Below are 19,310 nucleotides of genomic sequence, written 5' to 3'. Positions count from 1 at the left end.
CACCTCTACCATTCCCTTGTGTGATACATTATGTTGTAGGTAGGCATTTTTTAAACGTTTTTGCAAAGGTCAGGCTTGTGTAAAGGTAACTCCATACACTGTATGTATGAACTGTTTCAACAGGTTTCTAATACCAGAAATTTTGGAGAACATCTTTGAAGAAAACTTCTGTTGCAATGGCATCATCCTGTCTGCAGATTTGTGCATTGCTGCTGGCTTTAGCAGGATTTGCTACATCACTTATTACTGCCATGTCCAGCAGATGGAAGGTTTTGGACGCCACAACAGAGCTGGTTACTGCAGACTGGGTTTCTGAAGGTCTTTGGATGGACTGTGCAGCAACTGCTGTTGGATCAGTAGAGTGCAAGAAATTTCTCTACATGCTGAGTTCAGACCGTAAGTGAGCTCAGTAGTCATGGTATATATTCATAAAATCCAAAGATGGGTTTTGTCCTTCTTTCTGGGCAGTGTGTTAGCAGGTTGGGGGGCACAGAGTGCAGTTGTCCAGAGGGCACTGCAGTTCTCGCTGCTTTACAGTTCTCTGTGCTTTATTTCCACTTGCCTTCTTCTCCATCAGTGTCTCTCACTGAATTAAAATAACTTCCAGCTTTCAATTTTGTTTCTCAATGTGGTGTGCTTACCCTATGTATACAAAAGAAGGAAAAGGGTTAGGGCAAGATAAAATCCCTGTATACCAAAACCTGTCTCTGGTATGATGACATACCAAACAAAGCATTGCAGCTAAAATTCAGCCTAAGGATTGCAGTGGTGCACATGTGTGTGCTTTAGGCGGTAGCACAATGTCACCTGCATCTTTGTGCTGAGATATCAGGGAGCAGCCATGCACTGGAGGTGTCAGAACAGCCCAGTGTGAGCTGTATGTCTAGTATGGCCAAATCCTGTTGTGGTTGCAGGCACTTTAAAGGGCCACCATGAAAACCAATGTTTCACCCTGCAGTTCAGCTCAGTCACTGCTGTGGCTTTGCTGCCCTCTCTGGTGCATTGACATAGAGGTATGGGTGACAGACAGTAAATCTGAGAATTTTTAAAAAATAGTTTTGGAAGAAATAGCATCTTTTCACTCAGCTCAGTTCTTTGATACAAGCATAGTTCCATGAGCACTGGTGTTTGTTTGTGCTTTAGTGTGAGACAGCATTATTAGATATTACAGATCTGGTTTGATACTTTGTGCTAAACCTGTGTACCTGGATATTTTTTCTGGATTTTCTCAGAGGTAGTGAGCTTAGACTAAAATACATCTGTGCAATGGATGCTTCTGTGTTTTCTAGGGTCAACCATGCTAGCAGGGTAGCAGTTCATCTGCAGCTAGAAAAAGAAGACATGTCTCAGTAGGGGCTGGAAAGTATTTGTTTGAATAGTTCTGGATTTTAAAACTATCTTTCTGGAAACACTGTCTTTATGGTAAAGGATTAGGAAGGACTGACATTGAAGTTGTTTCCTCAGCAGACTGAGTGTATAAACAGCAATGCTGTAGCCTTTGGAAATAGTAATTTGTTAAGCTTTCTGTCTTGAACAGAACCTTGCATTTATTCCTTTACAACTTTCAGTTTTGTGCAGTCACTTTATGAGTGATGTTAATATAATTTCTTCAAGTCTTCCGTGCTTTGTAGGTTCCTGATTGCTGTCATTGCTATTTGTCTGGACTCTTCCACTCTTCCAGCAGTTTTATTCTGAATGTGCAGTGCTTAAACCTTAAAAATACCACGTGTCACAGACTATGAACCTTGCTTTTCTTGACACAGATGTGGACTTCCTTGGAGTCAGAGCTGCCTAACTGTAATGCAGATCTCTAAAGGATGAGAGTTTAACTCTCAAGATGCAGCATGTTCATGGTTCTTCTGCAGGACCCTCACTTTGGTGGCCTCATCTGCCTTCATAATGGCGAGGCCAGTTTAAGAATAAGTATCAGCATCCCATAATGAGGCCAGTGTTTGTAGCCTCAAAAGGAGGCTAATCACATGCTTCCAAGGATTTTAAAAACATTGCTCATTGCATCAGAGGCAATGTCAGCTTTTCACATCATGTTGGGACCTGTTCAGCTCCTCTCCAGGGTCTCCTCTGTGTAGGTACCAGGATGCCTTAAGAGTTGGTGTTGACAGCTTCACATCAGCACCTTCCACAGCTTGGGAGCGTTCTGGAAATCACAGTGATGAGATGGGGCCAACAATGACAGCGTTTGGTTCAACTGGCTGGGTTAGAGCAAGCCCAAAGGAACGCTCCCAAGCTGTGGAAGGTGCTGATGTGAAGCTGTCAACACCAACTCTTAAGCCCTGCTGATGCAGAGCCTCTTGCAGAGCAGTACTGGCTGTTAGACCCATTGCCTGAAAAGCCACAGTTTACAAAATTTAGTGAAGAATAGCCTTATGGTCTTTAACACATTGGAGAGTGATTTTCTGAAGGGAATTATTAAAATGCCTGGTGCTGTGTAGGAAAACTCATGCACTTGAGGTCTGCAGTTTAATCTTTTGTTCATATGTGTGCTGTATGATGCCAGTTGAAACACATTTCTTAACTAGGAAGAGATTTTTTAAAGATTATACTCTTAATTTTTTATTGCATCCTTGGCAGCAGTATAACAGCCGTGGACACTTGATTCAAGGTCCCAACTATCTCACCTTTGAAAGTGCTGTCAGCAGAAGTGATTGCTGAGATCACCAGCATGGCACCACTGTGTGGATAAATTAGCTGGAAATTCTTTGAAGGGCTTTTAATGAAATGCAGATACTCCATGGTACTGGTACAGTGTGTTCATTTTACTGTGCCATCATTTTTCAAGTTGCAGTGACTAAGCAGAAGGAGGGAATTCTGTAACAGTCACCTGAGATCAATTCCTGCCACACACTATCTGGTTTCCTTAAAAGATTGCAAGTTAAGAGCTGCACAGGATCACAGTGCCAAATCTGGTCTTGTTTAAATCAGTGGCAATGATTCTCTTGGCTGCCATGGGAACCAAAATGTCATAGTGGCACTGTAATACCCTTTGGCAGCTGAACCTACCAACCCACAGCATCAGCTCAAAGTGACAGTGAATTTTGATGAAAAACAACAAATACCTGTTAGGGACGAGTTGTGGGTCTCTCAAAGGCTAATCCTTCTGGTAGTGTTTACATAAATGCTGTGGAACTGTTACCAGGTTGCATCATAGCAGAATTATTTTATGAAGAAACTCTGACTCCATTTCCTGGAGATAAGGGCAGGTTATCACTGCAAAAGATGGTTAACCACGTTTGGATCCACAAGTACTTTAAAGCATTAACATGAGTGGGTGATGTGAATTGAGGCTACCATTCTGTGTAGCCAAGGGCAGAAGCAACTAAACTGAATTTAACATATGCTTTGCCTACAGTAGCTTTTTTTTTTTTTTAATCCTGGGCTATTCTGACAAACAGATGCAATTTATTGCAATGTATTATTTTTCTTATAGCTGTTTTTCTTCATAATTTTATTCCTTTTGAGACAGGTCTGCCACACTAGCTCCTTCATTTCTTTACATTTCAATTCCATGGCACATACATTATTGCAATTTTAATATATTGTCCAACTGTACAGTGTAAGCGGAATAGTTTTTAAGACTGAATGTGTTTAGCTGTAGATCAATAGACAGTAAAATATTAATGGAAACCACTCATCCATAAACTTTACCTTCCTGAAAGAAGCTGGCAGTACAGTTGTTGTGGATTACTTATGATCATAGCTCCAAAAACTGTGCTAAATTTTCTAGCAGACGTATAAATATTCTGTTCTCAAGCTGTTTTATATTTGAGTCCTCAAGAAAATATTACACAAAAGCTTTTCGATTTGACAGCAAAATAAAATTAGAAGCAATCTTAATCTAGTGTAAAATCTAGTTGACCTCAGAAAAGAGACAGAAATAAAATATTTGCCTATATTATCACTCTTACAAGGTATTTTGTAGAAATACTGACTGTACTTTCTAGGCTGAGAAAAAGAATAGGCTCATTTTTCACTTCCTATTAGAAAAAGAATTAATGTGGTCACTTTTTTTACATGCTAATATCTTTATCATGAACTGCTCCCACTTCTTATTGTCATGCCCAGTAAGCCTTATCTATGGGGAAAGAGCAAAGAGCAAAGGTAGACTCATTTTGGAGTGAAACCCAGAGATAAAACAGCAAGGAGGCTTCTGAAAGGCTTCACTTGATTGTAATCTAATTATAAGGATATTTACCTGTTACTACTCACAAGCATGACTGCTACATTGGAAATTGTTGGCTTTATTTTGTGCTTGGGTGGCTTGGCAGTTATTGGAGCTACTTTGCCAAATAATTACTGGAAAGTCTCCAGTATACATGGTTCTGTGATCACAACATCTACGTTGTTTGAAAACCTGTGGAAGAGCTGTGCAACAGACAGCACTGGAGTATCCAACTGCAGGGATTTTGACTCTATGCTTGCACTGCCTGGTAGGTGACTTTGTGCAGCCTTGTTTATATTGCTTAAAAACTTATTGGCAAAAAGTAGTAAGGCTTTTGTTTTAGTGATCTGGTAATACTGGAAAATAACTGGCCAAGAAGGACTTTGTGGGCTGAAGTAATAAAATTCTCTCAAGCAGCAGAATGTGTCAAGGAAAGGTTATAAACTAAGGCAAATGAAGTCGGTTGATCAAGCATTTAACAAGCATTTAAAGTGGGTTGTAATCTCTTCTCTAGCATCTCGTGGGATATCTTAGTAGGAGACATTTTAAAATTATTTATTTATTTGGAATTAATGTGTAGACCTTATTTTGCAATACTTCATAGCTAATGTACCGTAGATGTAGTTTTTCCATGTAATAGGAAATACTGTTTTTAGCTGAGAAGTGGTAGTGGTTTTTGTAAGTTGACACTGAAAATTGTAGATAATCCAAGAAACACATGATAATATGTTAAACATATTATATTATAAGTTATAGAAGGAGTATATGCTATAAATTAATATATCATTAGGCTTGTCAACTAATGCTAACTACTGTCAGTTAGTTAACTGACAGTAACTAAAGTCCATTTAGATGTGGTTTTAAATATCAAGAAATTTAGATCTGCTGGCCCTTGTCCTGTGTATCAGTCTTCATCATAATTGTGGTTGTCCTCAAATGCCCAACTAGGCAATATTCTGTGAAGAGTAAGCATGTTTATAGACAGTAAAGCTATTTTTTATTAATCTTGAATAATTCAGTATATAGATACTTATTTGGAATAAAAATGCCTTCCTTCTAGCTGAATCTGCCCTAGGAGGTGGCTAAACTACATAGGTAAGAGGGTACTCCTAATCTGAAGAATGTGTAATAGAGGATTAGTGGAAATGAGGTGTTAAATTCACTTTCTCCCTCAATCTGATGAAAGGCTTGTTGTTGACCAGCTCTAATACTCGCACAGCAATTCTCTGAAACTGTGTCCAGTATTTAGAGAATAATCTGTTCTTTTCATCTTTCAGTCTTCTCTAACAATTGCTTTTAGAGTGTGTGTGTGTATGAAGAGGAACATAACCCAATTTAAGCATTTTAGCCTCAGTAACAGCAGGATCATTCCATCAGACATTATCCTCTGCAGGTTACTTATGTCAGTGTGCACCAGCATTGCTGGGTCAGTAGTTGGACTTGATGATCCGAGAGATCTTTGCCAGCCTTAATGATTCTGTGATTTTATTTGATTCTTGTAAAAAACCCTCCAAGGGCTGGTTTGTAGCTTACTGCCACTGACTCCAGGCAGCATCATGTCATTGATGTGTTTACTCACTCACTGGGCTGAGTATGTGCACATTTGGGCCATGGGCTCACAGGACATCAGCATCTGGAGAAAAAAGTGGGTTTGAAAGAACCTGGTGGAGGACAGAAAACAGTACCACAAGTGTTAAAGCAAACAGAACAGAAGGCAAGAAACAGCAGGGCTCCTGAGAGCTACAGATAACAACATGGAGTCAGCAGTAAGGAGAAAAGTGGAGCCAGAAAGTAAATGACTGGGACAGGCCCTGAAGTGATTTTGTGAAGATTAGCTTTGGTCTGTTGAAGAGGAGATGGCAGTATAGTTGAGGGTCAAAGGTAGGGGGAAGCAGAAGGGAAAACTTGCAAATCTGTGAAGATAAAACACTTTTAGAAAAGAAAGCTGAAAAAGAGGAGTCAGAAGACACTGGATGGCAGTAACAGTTGAAAGGACTGTAGCTGGGCAAAGGAGGAAAGAGGAAGAAAATGGGTTTGGCAGCAAGGGCTCAGCAAACAGTGGGACCTCTGAGAAACATCCATAGGCTGGCAGATATGAACCAGGACAGATTAAAAATTACCATGGTCAGTTTAGGTGTGTTTCAAATTCCTGTTTAGAAACTTAGCTGAAACTGCTGCCAGGATGCCAGGGACTGGAGGGAGGGCAAAAAGAACAAACAAAAGTGTCTTTGTTATCTCTCATCAGAAGGTCAATGAAGATTTTCCTTGAAAGTTTCCTTATTGGCAGCTGAGCTATATGGAATAGTTCTGGGTTTTGCTTTATGTATGGGAAAAGTCAGACTTGGTTCTTTTAAACCAATTTAATGCTTTTGAGTTCACTATACCATTCGTCTACATGACAAGTATTTGAAGTGAGGGGCTTTTTAAATGCAATATTGAACAAGACTGAAACCATGACTGGCTAGTCCATGTAGCTAGCACTGTCTGTCTAGTCACAACTAAGTCAAACATTTGATATAACTAGTTGCCAAAGCTTCGTAAACTCCCCCCTCTTTTTTTTTTTTCACCTTCTTTTTAAAGTTCCGTAGGCGTTTTTTCCAATGACAGGATTTGGGGATAATTTCTTACAATTAGTGTGGACTAATAAAATGCACTGACTTGTGTCTTGTTAAATAAGCTAAGTTTAAAATAAAAAAATTGAGTTTTCTGAATTGTGAACTAAGGTCCTCATTTAAGGCTGTTAAGGTTATGGTATTGTGGTACAGTTGTATGAAATCCCTTTCCCACTGGATTGCAAGCAAGGGTATGTTTGTGTGTCCTGGAAAGATATGGGGAGTCCCATCTAACACTGCAGGAGTCCCCAAGACCTGAAATGTCAGTTGTTGGACCCTGCTGGGTGATGGCCACCGTGAAAGATCCCAAACCAGAAAGCAACATTATTGAGTACTTACCTTAACTGTATCTTCTGCAGAAAAAAACCTTGAACTGTTAATGGTATTTTGAGAGGTCTTCCCACTTTTACTACTGTCTTAATTTTTTCCATGAAAGTTTTAAAATTTGTGCTTAACAATGCATTAACTCCTCAAATTAATTTAGCCTTTAATTCTGTATATTTATCTCATGGAAGCTTATTGCTACCTTTGGAACTCTTAAGCTGGTAGGACCAATACTCTTAAGCCACACTAGGCTGAGTTGGAGTGTGAATATCACTTTGCCTTCTGTCTCTCTGTCTGATTTTTTGTTGTCTGGAGACAGACAGAACTAGCCCAGCAGGTTATTGTGGAGGATGTGGAGGTGGTCAGGGAGCAAGAGCTTGAATGCTGGCATCAATGATGTGAGTGTCCAGTTGGAATCAGGTCTGACCCTTCTGACGTATGATTATAACTGTAGAGTCATCAAACAATTTAGATTGGAAGAGAACTTAATCAAGTTAACAAAGTTAGCAGTTGTGACCTGCCAGGCTTGGCATGTTTATCTCACAACAAAGGTGCCGAAATGCCACTTGACCTGGAGCCTGCCAAGTGCAGGCTGCCATTTTAAAGGAGCCCAAAGTCCCTGTGTGACCTTCTTTCTTAGGCTGATTAATAATCTAGCCCTGGTTTTTGTGCAATTGATACCTAGATGTGAAGACTGGGAGCTTAAATGACGCAGAATTCCAGGATACCAAATTCCCTGAAGTGCCCACAGCAGCTGTAACCTCTCCACAGCAGAGTGTCTCAGGGAGGAGTGCTGCAGCTCTCAGACTCGCTCACTCCTCTTTGTTACAGAGTTTGAAGTGCACTGCTAACTTGAGCACCATTCTTTCCTGCCTCTCCCTGGAAGCAGCAAAGCTGGTACCTTTCTCCAGTTCCTCAGCAGTGCCAGAGCCTCGCACACCTTCACTATCACCTGCATTTCAGACATGCCCTGTGCACTCAGCTGTAAACGTGTCAGGAAGACTGAAGGACTTGTGAGTAGGAGACTTTTTCCTGCCCCTGCAAATGACCATGTATACCACTAGGCATTTTCACAGGAATGTAAGGGATGAATGGCTTGCTGTAGTTCTTCAGGATTTACTAAAGACACAAGAAGATTTACTGAGCTTATAAAGTGTAGGCATAGTTCAACTCTCAAATCTGTTTGACTTGAAGGCTAAACACACTTGGGTTTGGAGGCTTCTCTGAGCCATGTGACAAAATTGGACAAGATTCACTCGTTACTGCACCTGTTAGTTTTGTCACTTTCTCTAATCTTTTATATTTCTTTCAGCACAAGATTAATGCAATTTCTGTATAGATCCTGATTTGTTTTCTCTTTTTTTGTCTCAGCTCACATTCAGGCATGCCGTGCCCTGATGATTACTTCCATCCTTTTGGGATTCTTAGCTGCAGTACTCTCACTGCTTGGTATGAAGTGCACAAACATTGGGTTGAGTGATGAAGACGGAAAAATGAAGTTTACTGTCACAGGAGGATTTCTTTTTATTTTAGGAGGTAATATTGAGGCTGAAATGAGAGCACTATTGATACTTTGTATGGCTTTCACAGCCAGACTAAATGAAATAAACTTATTTTTGGTTTAAATCTGTTACAGCCATTAAAGGAATCATTCACCTGTGTGCTTTTTAAACTTTTTCTGGTAGGTCTCTGCTCCATGGTGGCTGTTTCTTGGTACGCTGCAATGGTTACTGCTCAGTTTTTTAACCAACTGTACGCTGGAACCAAGTAAGTTAATGTATCTGTCATACCAATCTCCATCATGTGTTGGGGAGTTGCACTAACCTCAGCTGCTCCAGAGTTTCAGAACCTGGATGGATCCCATTATCCAGTCATACAGGAGGGAAAAATTGTATTCAGGGAACCTTTTCACCTCAGAGATGTTGGTGGGGAGGGAGGAGAGTTCTTTCCTGGAAGAGTTAGTGAGTGTGTGAGGAATACCAACCCCAATCTGAGCGGGTTTTGTACTGTGTTTGCATTTTCTTGAGAGACTCAGTTAAGTGTGTATCTCAATGTTATGAAGAAGAAAAGGTAAAATTCGTAATCTGCTTTGGCATTTAGACCAAAAGAGGTACAAAACTTAAGTTCTGACTAGAATAAAGTACCTCAGATGCACATGCAAGGGAAAATGGCCTGCAAAGCAGCTCAAGCTTTGTACTAGTGGCGTGCAGAGAAATCTGCTGCCTGTCTTATACATGTCTATATTTTAACAGCTCAACATTTGTTTGCCTTATGAGTTAAAACTAGGCAAAATCTGTGGGATTATCAACCAGTGCAATTGCATACAAACAAGTTTTGAGGTATAAAAGCCCTTGCTCTTTGTCTGATGTAAAAGTAACAGTTGTCAAAACCAAATGGCAGCTTATGGCACCTTATCTAGATGTCCTGTTTAGGAATGAGGAACAAGGGCAGAGGTAACTGTGCCTCTCCTTCAGAGAAGGTGAAAAGGAGAGGGAAACATTGTGGGATATGAGACATCTATAATATACTTCTACCAAGTATATAAATCATAGCTCAGTAAACTATAAATTGTTAGTTGCTAGGCTCATATTTGAAGTGTTTTGTAAAGTTCCCACCCAGGAATCAGTTCAGGGAAGTCAGAGGTGAAGTGCTTTGTGATAAATCAAAGTACTTTAAGCAATTGCTTTTGTTGTTTGTCAGTTTTTCCTGTGTTTTCAATGAAGTGCTTAGAAATAAATTGTATTTGTGCAGTTACTTTTTGTTGCTTTATATCCCCTTGAGAGAACTATATGAAGGGTAATAAATGCATTAGAGAGCAGAAACAACTGTCGATAAGGAATTTCGGTTAGTTGGATAGTTGGTGTGTTTGATAGTCCCTGCTAGAGCTTTGGGGCTTCAACATCAATGCCTGTTAATCAGTTACCAGATGGTTTGCATTCAGTAGTTAAAGAAATCCTTTTTTTTAATAGCTAAACTTCATTTTTAAGCCATTGATTCACTGAGCAGTTCTTGATGAATTAAGTTTGATCATTGATAAAGCTGGGCATGCAGTCTGTAAGACAATTTTAAATTCACTTGCATGCCAATATTGATCTTCACTCTTAAGAGACTGGCAAGTCTGGTTGTTCAGATTGCATTTTTCTGGTCTGACTTCAGCAAATTAGTGAAGTTGACCTCTGCTAATTCTTAGAGGAGTTTCTCCTACATCTCTGAAGGCAAACGAAGTTGTTCTGCAGATGTCTCCGATATACTTTGGTATGACATCTACAGCATTCTTGTCTGTAGGTGACTGGTGAGCAGAAATGATTGCAGGCACTGGGCAATGTGCAATTTGTACTCCTGGGTTTGTTTGATAGTGACTCTGCTTCTTCCATGTTTGGAAGTACCTAAACCAGTGGAGACCTTGTGGCTCCTGTGTATGATGAGACAGAGAGCTGTGAACCTGTGTAAACCTCTGAATCCCTCCTGCGAGCAATGAACTCCAGAGTCAGAACCTCTGACACTTTTAAATAATTGTGTTTCCAAGTGGAAAGAAAACACAAATCTCTGGCTCCATGGTACCTTCAATGCAGTCCAGGACACTTATTTTGCCCTTATATTGGGGTATCTCAGACCAGAGATGTACAGGTGAATTGTGGATATAGTTTTTGTCTGATCATGAAAATTTGTTTTCCTCTTTTCATGAAACTCCTGCCAGACTTTTCCAGACTCAGTTGTGTCTAGTCTTTGGAACAAATTCATTATCAATTACTTTCTTGGACTGGACTAGTGGGTTTTCTGAAAGGTGTAGTTTTGTACAGTAAAACAGGGAACTATTCTTTTTCAGCCTGGGACATTCATAAATGCCTTTCAGCCATACCACCACAGAGGGTGCTGAATATCCTTTAGGGTATCTAAGTTTGAAACTATTCAGCCAGCTACTTGTAGGTGACCTAGTGTTGTGTCCATAGAAAACTGATGTCAGTGATCAGCCTTTTCTCAGCATATAGACAGTAAGATCTGAATCATCCAACTTCACAAAATCATTTCAGTGACACAACCAATAAAAGGGCAAAATAAGTGTTATGGATTGCACAGAAGGTATATCATTATTATTTATTATCAACAATTAGTTATATATACACAATTATTTATTGCTACTTATCTTTATGTTGCTTAGTACTCTCTGTACTGTTAGTAATTTGGCAGAACAGCTCTATACAAATAAGAGTTTTACTGAGCAGACACAAAGCCAGATCTGTTCTCTGTTAACTGCTGAAGTGCCTTTCAGTTAGCTGATTTCAATGCAAATTCTAATTTGTTTGCATGGCTTTGTGATCCTGTTATAAGTTGTTTCCATCAAATCTTTCATGTTTCAGGTACGAACTAGGAGAAGCTCTGTACTTAGGCTGGACTGGATCTATCCTTTATATACTTGGTGGGATCTTACTGACCTGTTCATGCAGAGGGAAGGAAAAACAGAATTACAGGTAATCTTGGATTTGTCAGTTGAAGTAGTAGCTGTCAATCACATACCACTTTCTACCTGTGCACTATTCTGTCTCTCTCCACCCCCTGTATAAATATGTATAAATTACAAACAGTGCTATGGCATGTCACAGACTGGTGATGGAGGGGATGCTGTACCAAACACTTGTACCTCCCAGACAGGGTACTTCATGCATCACCTTCAGCAGTCACCTTTAACTTGTATTTGGTAATTGTGGGCACTGCTGATAGTGAAAATGTGCAGTGAAGGAGCAAACTGTCACCAAAAGAAAAGTATATGAAACTCCATAATGTATTATGATCCAGTTTCCCTGCAGTACTCACTGTGAGTAAAATATTCAAACACTGTTCAGTTTGCAGAAAGTGTAAAGATCTTTCCCAAAGCACATGGAATTGATCACTAGAAACATGGTTTTTTTTTCTTGTTCTTTTTGGAAATGTCTTGTTGCACATCAAATCAGGAAAGCTGAGATTTCTGGCCTCAATATTTAACCTTCCCTGCTTTTTTGTTTCAGTCTTAAATTTTGACATGTACAGAAGGCCTCTTTTTGAAGGAGAGAGATGAAACAGGCAAAAATAGCAGAGGTCCATGTCTACCAGAACTCCAATAGCTTGGAGCTTGTACTAGCTGAGCTTGAGAGGGTTATAATATGCAAGGAAGAAGCATATTCACTATTGGTCTGTTTAATATTAGGAAAATTATATCAAAGTGTAGTAAGTGAGTGTTCCTCTGGTACTGCATTGCCTAATCTGAAACCATTTCAATTTTATGGTAATATTTCATCAGCCACATTGGACTTTAGATCTTGCTCACCTTACTTTGATACAAAGTACCAAATGTCCTGAAATGTCCTGAAAATCAGGTAAAACTGACATATGAAATAGAAGTTCAGCGTGATGAATGACAGTTGAAGGGGTTGGGTGAAGATATACTGTTTTCTTTCTTTGTCATCTTGATTCCTGTATTAAAACCTGCAGCTTGTACAAAGGTGCTGAGGGCTTCTGCTTTAGGGCCTTGGCTGAAATGCCTGGAGGAAGAGCACATGTGAGTTAGGAATCCAGATGTGGCTGAGGTTATGAGAGATGCTGTGCAGCCCACCAGGGACCCCATCTATTCCCCCTTAGCTACCAGAACAATGAGAACAGGAGGCCTCTCATTTCTGCCCTGTTGTGAAGAACCTGCTGTGGGTGCGTTGGATACAAAGCTACCCGAGTAACTTCTAAGTATCTGAAACCATGGGCATGTGTCTAATACCAATTATTTTGTATCTTTTTTTCTTGATTTACAGTCCCAAGAAGTATGCATATTCAGCAGCCCAGGCAGCTTCTCAGCCACACATGTACCCCAGGAGCTCTGAGTCAGTCATAAGCAACAAGGAGTATGTCTGAGCTTCCATCCTGCATCACCTGTAGCGTTAGTGGGTTATGGACTCCAGTAAAGAAGTGAGCTACTTCTTTATTCTGGTTCCAAGTTGCAAACCTATGCCTTAATTTGGAGCAGTACCAGGAGGAGGTATGGCTTTCAATGTAAATAGGAATGGTTTTCAGATGTAAATAGCTTTCTACAGAAGACATTGTGACGTGAAATCCTGTGGCATGAAGGTTTTCTGCATGCTGAGAAGCCTGGTAAAATTTAACCAGAGTGCAGGATATGCTGACACTCAAGAGCAATGGTTCCTATTTCAGCTGACTCAAACATGTGGAACTGATAGCTGTATCTGACTGCAAGTTCATATGCCTCACAGTTAGAAATGTGTTTTGTTTTCATTAATGTTTAGCTTCCTTTTTTTTTGTTTAGCAGCTTAAGCTTTTGACAAGAAATAAACTTTGTTCCACAGACTGAAACAGATTCTTTGACAAGTGGAATTCTCTAATAAGGATCTTATGTTATACTGAAATTCTTATTATTTATGATAGTCAAGGTTTAATAAAAGCTACAAAAAATTTTCTAGCAAATCTGCTAGAAACACCCTCAAATCTGCAGATGTGCAACAAATTTCTTGTTGGTTGTAATGCAGATACAGAAGATAAACGATACAGAATGAACAAAACACAGTTGGGAGTGGAGAAAGCATCTGCTGTGAAAATGCCTCGTGGTAACTAAGAAAATGATAGCCTGAAATTTTTATTTTTATTTCTATGGTTTCAGCTTTTAAAATAACACTACTTTAACTTTGAGCAGTCTTTAACTTTGGGAACTTGTACTGCATCCGAATTGTCTAATTCATGTAATTCCCCAGTGGTTGGATTTTCTGTCATTGTTCCATCATTAGAATTTCTGCCTTAAACTCCTCCACAGCTGGAAGCATATGTTTACCTTGTGTGAGCACTTAGGCAGATGGCAGTGAACTAACCTTACTTCATGTTTATGCTTTCAGCAGGGTGGAATGGAATTTCATCCTGCAGGTTCTCGGGTTCCATAACTGTCCCTTTTAAATTACAAATGTGTTCATACAGTTTGACAAAACTCTGTTTTGAATGGCTGACGATAACACAGAGCAGTCTGATCTGGAAGTTTCATGCCCAATAGATAATTTCAGAGGGCAACCTGTAAGCAGTCTCAGCAGAAATGATTTAGCCATGCTGCTTGCATGCAGGAACAGCTGACTTGGAAACTGACACATGAAGGCATGAACTGGGCCTTGTTTTACTTAGTAAGTAAAGCTAAAAGGAGTGGTGATTGCTTCTAGATTGCTAGTGTCATCTTCTTCCCTCCACTATCATCTGCAGTTTTTAAAATAATTCCTTTGGTGTTTTAGAGAACAATTTCAAAAGCTGAAAAGGCACTAGCCTGCAGGGTGGGACCATCACCTGCATATTCCTCTGGATTTTTAGGTGATTTGTGAAGGTGCTTTGGTCTAGTTGAACTTAAGGAAAATCACAGAGACAAAGCATCAACCACTGTCAGTTTCCCACCAAAGGCTGTGTCAGCTCATTAAGATGAATTATGATCCAGTAGGTGAGAGAGAAATTCAGAACTTCCTTGGTCTGGCATCATGTCTTCTAATGGCATCGCTGGGAAGTTTACTTTAAAAACAGGAATAAAATCCCTGTGTGGGATTCCTTCCCTCGTTCAGTACATTGTTACCATACTCAGAGGCATTCAGGGGAAAATCACTGCTGAAGATTCCATGCCTTTCTCTGGTTTGTTTACAGTCCTTCCAACCATTTTCTGTTTCTGCTGTTATTCCCTGCTTATCTGCCCTCTTTCCATGCATTACCAACAGAAATGCTCTGAATGAATGCAATGAACCATCATCTCAGTTATGGGGGTAAAGTGTTTTACGTACAGGTGATTTAGGATGTGATTTTTTTTCCTTTTATTTTTTTTTTTAGTCTGTAGCAAGTCACTTCACTTTCTTTAAAGTATCTTCACACATCGCTATTTTTAAGTCCTTTGCTCAGCAGAGCAGACTGCTTTGGTATCTGCAAATCTTCTTCATATCTCTGCAGCTGAGACCAAAATCCTGCATTCGGTTCTGCTACAGGTCTGGCAGTTTTCACAGCCTAGAGAACAGGAGAGACACAGTAGAGGCAAGGTATCCTGCATTTGTGGGAGTCACGCAAATGAATTTTGTACAGGAGAAGATTCACTTTATTTTACTTTACTTGATTTGGCCACAGAGTAACAAACACCTATTTTGGTGAGCTGACTTCACTCTGTGCTTGCTAGGAGCTGGCAGGTGGGGCTGGTTACAGAATGGATTCATGGGAAAGACACCAGACAGAGCTGTTGATTTGCTGGAAATGGGAAGTCTCCCACCACGTGCAGTGACACTGCTCATGTTTAAGATGATAGTGTGAAACTTGGTCACTCTCTGCACACCTCAGTTTCAATTAAGCAAATTGGCTGTCTAAAGTGATATACCTGACAAATGGGTGAAGCCAAAACCCACAGAGCACAAGCAGGTTGTATTGGATAGGCTTCCTAGGAAAGCTGACAGGTCATTATAGCCATGTAGGCTTTCTCAGGCCTGACAGGATGCTCCTTGCTGTGTGGAGCTGTCACACAGGAGCAAACCCTGCACAACAGCTCCTGCACCCACTCACTTTGTCTCTGTCTTACCATGACTGTGCAAATGATAGAGAAAATGTTCACTGAGCAACCAGCTTGGTATGTTTGCTAGCTGTGCTTAAAGCCTATTTGCATTTGTATTGATGTTCATCCTAGAAACCCCACACTGAAAATTTATTAGACCAAGCTGGGCATGAAAAAACTTACAGGTTTGAATCTCTGTGTAACTGCTGATGGGCAGGAGAAAGCACCAAAATAATTCTACAAGAAATCACCATTGCATTTCTTCCCCAAGAGAGCTGTAAACGCGGATCTGGACGCAGGCACATTACCTCAAAGGCGTCCTTGAGCGGCAGCTGCCGGTGTCTCATCAGATAAGCGGTGCAGATGGCAGCGGAGCGGCTGCGGCCGTTCTTGCAGTACACCAGGCACTTCCCCCCGGCCCGCACGGCCGCCTCGATGGCGGCTCCGCAGGGCTCGAAGTGCCGGTACAGATCCTCGGCCGGGTCGTCGAACACGGGCACGCGGATGCCGCGGACGCTCCGCAGCGCGGGGAACGGCTGCTGCCGGGTGACATTCACGCAGAAGGTGACCCCCTCCCGCGCCAGCAGCTCCTCGTCGCACGCCGCCCTGGCCGTGCCCAGGAGCAGCGAGGCCGTGACCTGGCAGAGCTGGGGCATGGGCGGGCACGGGGCGCCCAGCGGCCCGGCTGGCGGAGCGGGGCTCCCGGTGCCACCCGCGCGCTGCTATTTTTATCCGCTCCCTACGGGCTGGCGCGTAGAGGCTCCAGGCAGGTCCTAGTGCCGGCTGCATCCCGAGAGAGGACTTGGAAAGCTGCAAGCACTTTCAGAGCCCACGGCTCGCTTGTAAAGGCAGTGGATTTGTACAGTCGCTACCCCCAGAGCAGCTGCTTACCTGCTGTGTTCTGCACCGGAATGCTGCTGCTGCTGCTGCTGCGGGCGGTGCTCGTGGTGCAGTGATGCGAGGCTGAAGTTGTGTCAGGGTGGGTTTAGGCTGGATATTAGAAAAAGCTTCTTCACCCAGAGAAGATCCAGTTGGGCACTGGAACAGGCTCCTCGGGGCACAGCACCAAGCCTGAGAGAGCTCAAGAAGTGTTTGAACAGAACTCTTAGGCACATGGTGTGACTCTTGGGAATGTTCTGTGCCAGGACTTGGACTCCATGATCCTCGTGGGCCCTTCCAACTCAGCACATTCTGTGCTTGATTCTGTGATTTTCCAGAGCATCTCGGTGCCCCTTTCCTACAACAAAATCGTCTTTTGAGTGCCCAGAAAATGATTTACTAGGCTGGTCAGATAGTGTAGTGCTAATCTTTCTGGACTTCATTTGCTGCTAGGGCAGAGAGCATCTTGCACCTGAGTGTGCTGACATGGGTTTGAACCGCACAGGATGGGTGGGGATGGGCCAAGCCCAGCCAGGTGAAGGTCACGTTGGCCAGTGCCGGGCAGGTGCTGCAGGGCTGGTTGCAGGTGCTTCCTGGAGGCTGAGCTGCTTCAGCCCTTTGCTTTCAGGCCAAACAGGAGCATTTGATGGTATTTGCTGCTGACACAAGAATGAACCTGAGTTGTTGCAGCAGCAGAGCACAGACCGGTGTGAAGTGCAATGCCACCCATTGTTGGTGGCAGGTCCAGTTCTCCAGGAAGGAGAACTGGACCTGCCACACACCTGCCATCATTTGTGTCAACAGCAGCCTGTCAGTGAGATGTTGGCTCTGGGGCCAAAGGAGTCGGCTCTCTCACATAACCACTAGAGCATGCTGTCCCCTCCTGTCACCCAGCACATGCCTCAGCTCCCACATGAAGGTTTATTCCCCTGCTCCCTTGCTTCCTGTGCTCAGGGCATGTGGCTGCTGCAAGGCCCCAGGAGGCTCAGTTCAGGCTGGGATCCTGCGGCTGGAAAGGAGAAAGCTCAACAGGAGACTCCTGATGCTGCCCACCCCAGCAGCATGGGGAGGGCTCCTGGATTCCTCCACAGCCACTCTTTCCAGAGATTTTGGACCTTCCCAGGCAGTGACTTTTGCCCAACTTAGCATTTCCATGGCCCACCGCTTGTTCCCAGGCCATGATGTGGGCATTCAGGCAAGGAGCCTTTCTGCAGTCACTGCCATGGACTTGCCTGTGGGACAGGCACACGTCAATTCCCCACACTGTGGAAAAGAGCCAGCCTGTGAACCTTCCTGTGCCAGAGGCTCAACCTTCTTCTGCCTGCACTCATCAATGGGCTTTCTTGGGCCCTTGCAGAGAGCCCCTGGGTGGTGCTTTATGGGTACACTCCACACCAAACCATGATCCTGATTTCACATGGCATCACACTTGCTGTGCCATGAACCCTCCACTGATCTGTGTGGGTGGCAGTAGCCCAGAGATGGCTCTGGGATCTGCCAGACAAGCCTGGTGTGAGTTCCTGGTTTAACAGCTCCTGCAGCTCATCCTGGGACACTGGTCCAGGCGTTAGAGAAGGTCTGGTGCCTCAGTCCAGATTTTGCTGGAGTATTTCTGGTCTTGGTGGCACTGCCAGTTGGAGTACGGTGCCAACAGCCCCTGTCACAATGGCTGTCTCCTGTCCTCCTGCCGTGCACCTGCAAAGTGCCTGGCCTCACTGTCTTGGTGAGCTCCCAGTATGTGCTGGGCTGCTGCTGGAGCCCCTGCAGCCTTCCATGCCTAGGGAAGCAGTGATGTTTGGCTGCCGTGGAGTGGGTGCTGGGCTTGGACCACACCCTACACCTCCTGCAAGCTCTCAGCAATGAATTTGCAAACAAGCAGTGTTCAGTGACATTACGAACTGCAGAAATGCTTTCAGACACCTTTAGTAAACACCCAGACATCAGAGGCTGTTATTTCAGATCATAATTAGACACCGAGGAGGCAAAGCAGGAAACTGGTGTGCACAAAACTTCTCCAAGGAGAAGACCTATATTTTTGCACTTGTCTGTACTTATATAAATGTGTGGATGTGGTGCAAATAGCTGCAGCTGCAGGAGAGGCACCTAAATAAATACCTACTCACTTAAGGGTATCAGTCAGTTTATTAAATGTAGCTGATATTTGCTTCCAGGCAGAAGGATACACTTTTAATAGCTTTCAATTACCAAGTCTCTCTTAGACATTTCATGAGCAGATTCCAACACGTCACCTCGACAGCTGCATTCACCCACTTCTGGAAGTGGATGGAGCTGAGGCACAAACCTTTGTGCTGCACCAGTCCAGTCTCAAGCACGTGCTGGAGTTCCCACAAACACACATCCCCTCGCTGCTTTGCTCGCTGTGAGCCTGTCCAACAGCTGCATCGGTGCAAAGCCATGGTCTGTAATTACCACAACACTTTGTAAGGATGAATACCAAGGGCATTTCTGATTTTTTACACTGTTATGCCATGACTTTCTGTGCTTCTAGATGAGAAAGAGACAACTTAGGATCCTCGCTTTGATGTCTCAAGCCAAGCTCACCTTGTTCCCACAAACACACAGAACCCAGCAGCTGCTGCTCTGAACGGTACAGGAACACAAATCCCTACTGCAATGCTGCCATCAGCCCATGACACACTTGTGGCTGAAACATGGTTTCATTCCTCAGGGCTCCTGACCTGGCCTTTATCTGTGCCTTAACAAGTGAAAAAGAAAGAAAATGCCAGACTCGGCTTAAATGGAGAAGAAATAATTGCCCTGTAAATACAGA

General features: G+C 42.7%; 2 protein-coding genes across 2 annotated transcripts; one reads left to right on the top strand and one right to left on the bottom strand.

Annotated features, from left to right (window-relative positions):
* Nucleotides 1–130: 130 nt before the first annotated feature.
* LOC121342127 (claudin-19-like) lies at nt 131–14,755 on the top strand. The gene is made up of 5 exons (XM_041416302.1): nt 131–396; nt 8,485–8,649; nt 8,799–8,880; nt 11,472–11,582; nt 12,891–14,755. Exons 1-5 carry the CDS (start codon nt 177–179, stop codon nt 12,988–12,990), a joined length of 678 nt encoding a protein of 225 aa, XP_041272236.1. The 5' UTR covers nt 131–176; the 3' UTR covers nt 12,991–14,755.
* A 142-nt stretch (nt 14,756–14,897) lies between these two features.
* On the bottom strand, nt 14,898–16,327 carry DUSP28 (dual specificity phosphatase 28). Its single transcript, XM_041416303.1, has 2 exons — nt 15,949–16,327; nt 14,898–15,108 (listed from the first exon to the last, which is right to left on the bottom strand). Exons 1-2 carry the CDS (start codon nt 16,294–16,296, stop codon nt 14,974–14,976), a joined length of 483 nt encoding a protein of 160 aa, XP_041272237.1. The 5' UTR covers nt 16,297–16,327; the 3' UTR covers nt 14,898–14,973.
* Between the last annotated feature and the right edge of the window lie 2,983 nt (nt 16,328–19,310).

This window comes from Onychostruthus taczanowskii, unplaced genomic scaffold, assembly GCF_017590055.1.
Source record: "Onychostruthus taczanowskii isolate IOZ18803 unplaced genomic scaffold, ASM1759005v1 scaffold51, whole genome shotgun sequence".
Taxonomy (NCBI): Eukaryota; Metazoa; Chordata; class Aves; order Passeriformes; family Passeridae; genus Onychostruthus; species Onychostruthus taczanowskii.
The sequence above is the reverse complement of the archived record's forward strand: the minus strand, read 5'-3'. Positions and strand labels throughout refer to the sequence as shown.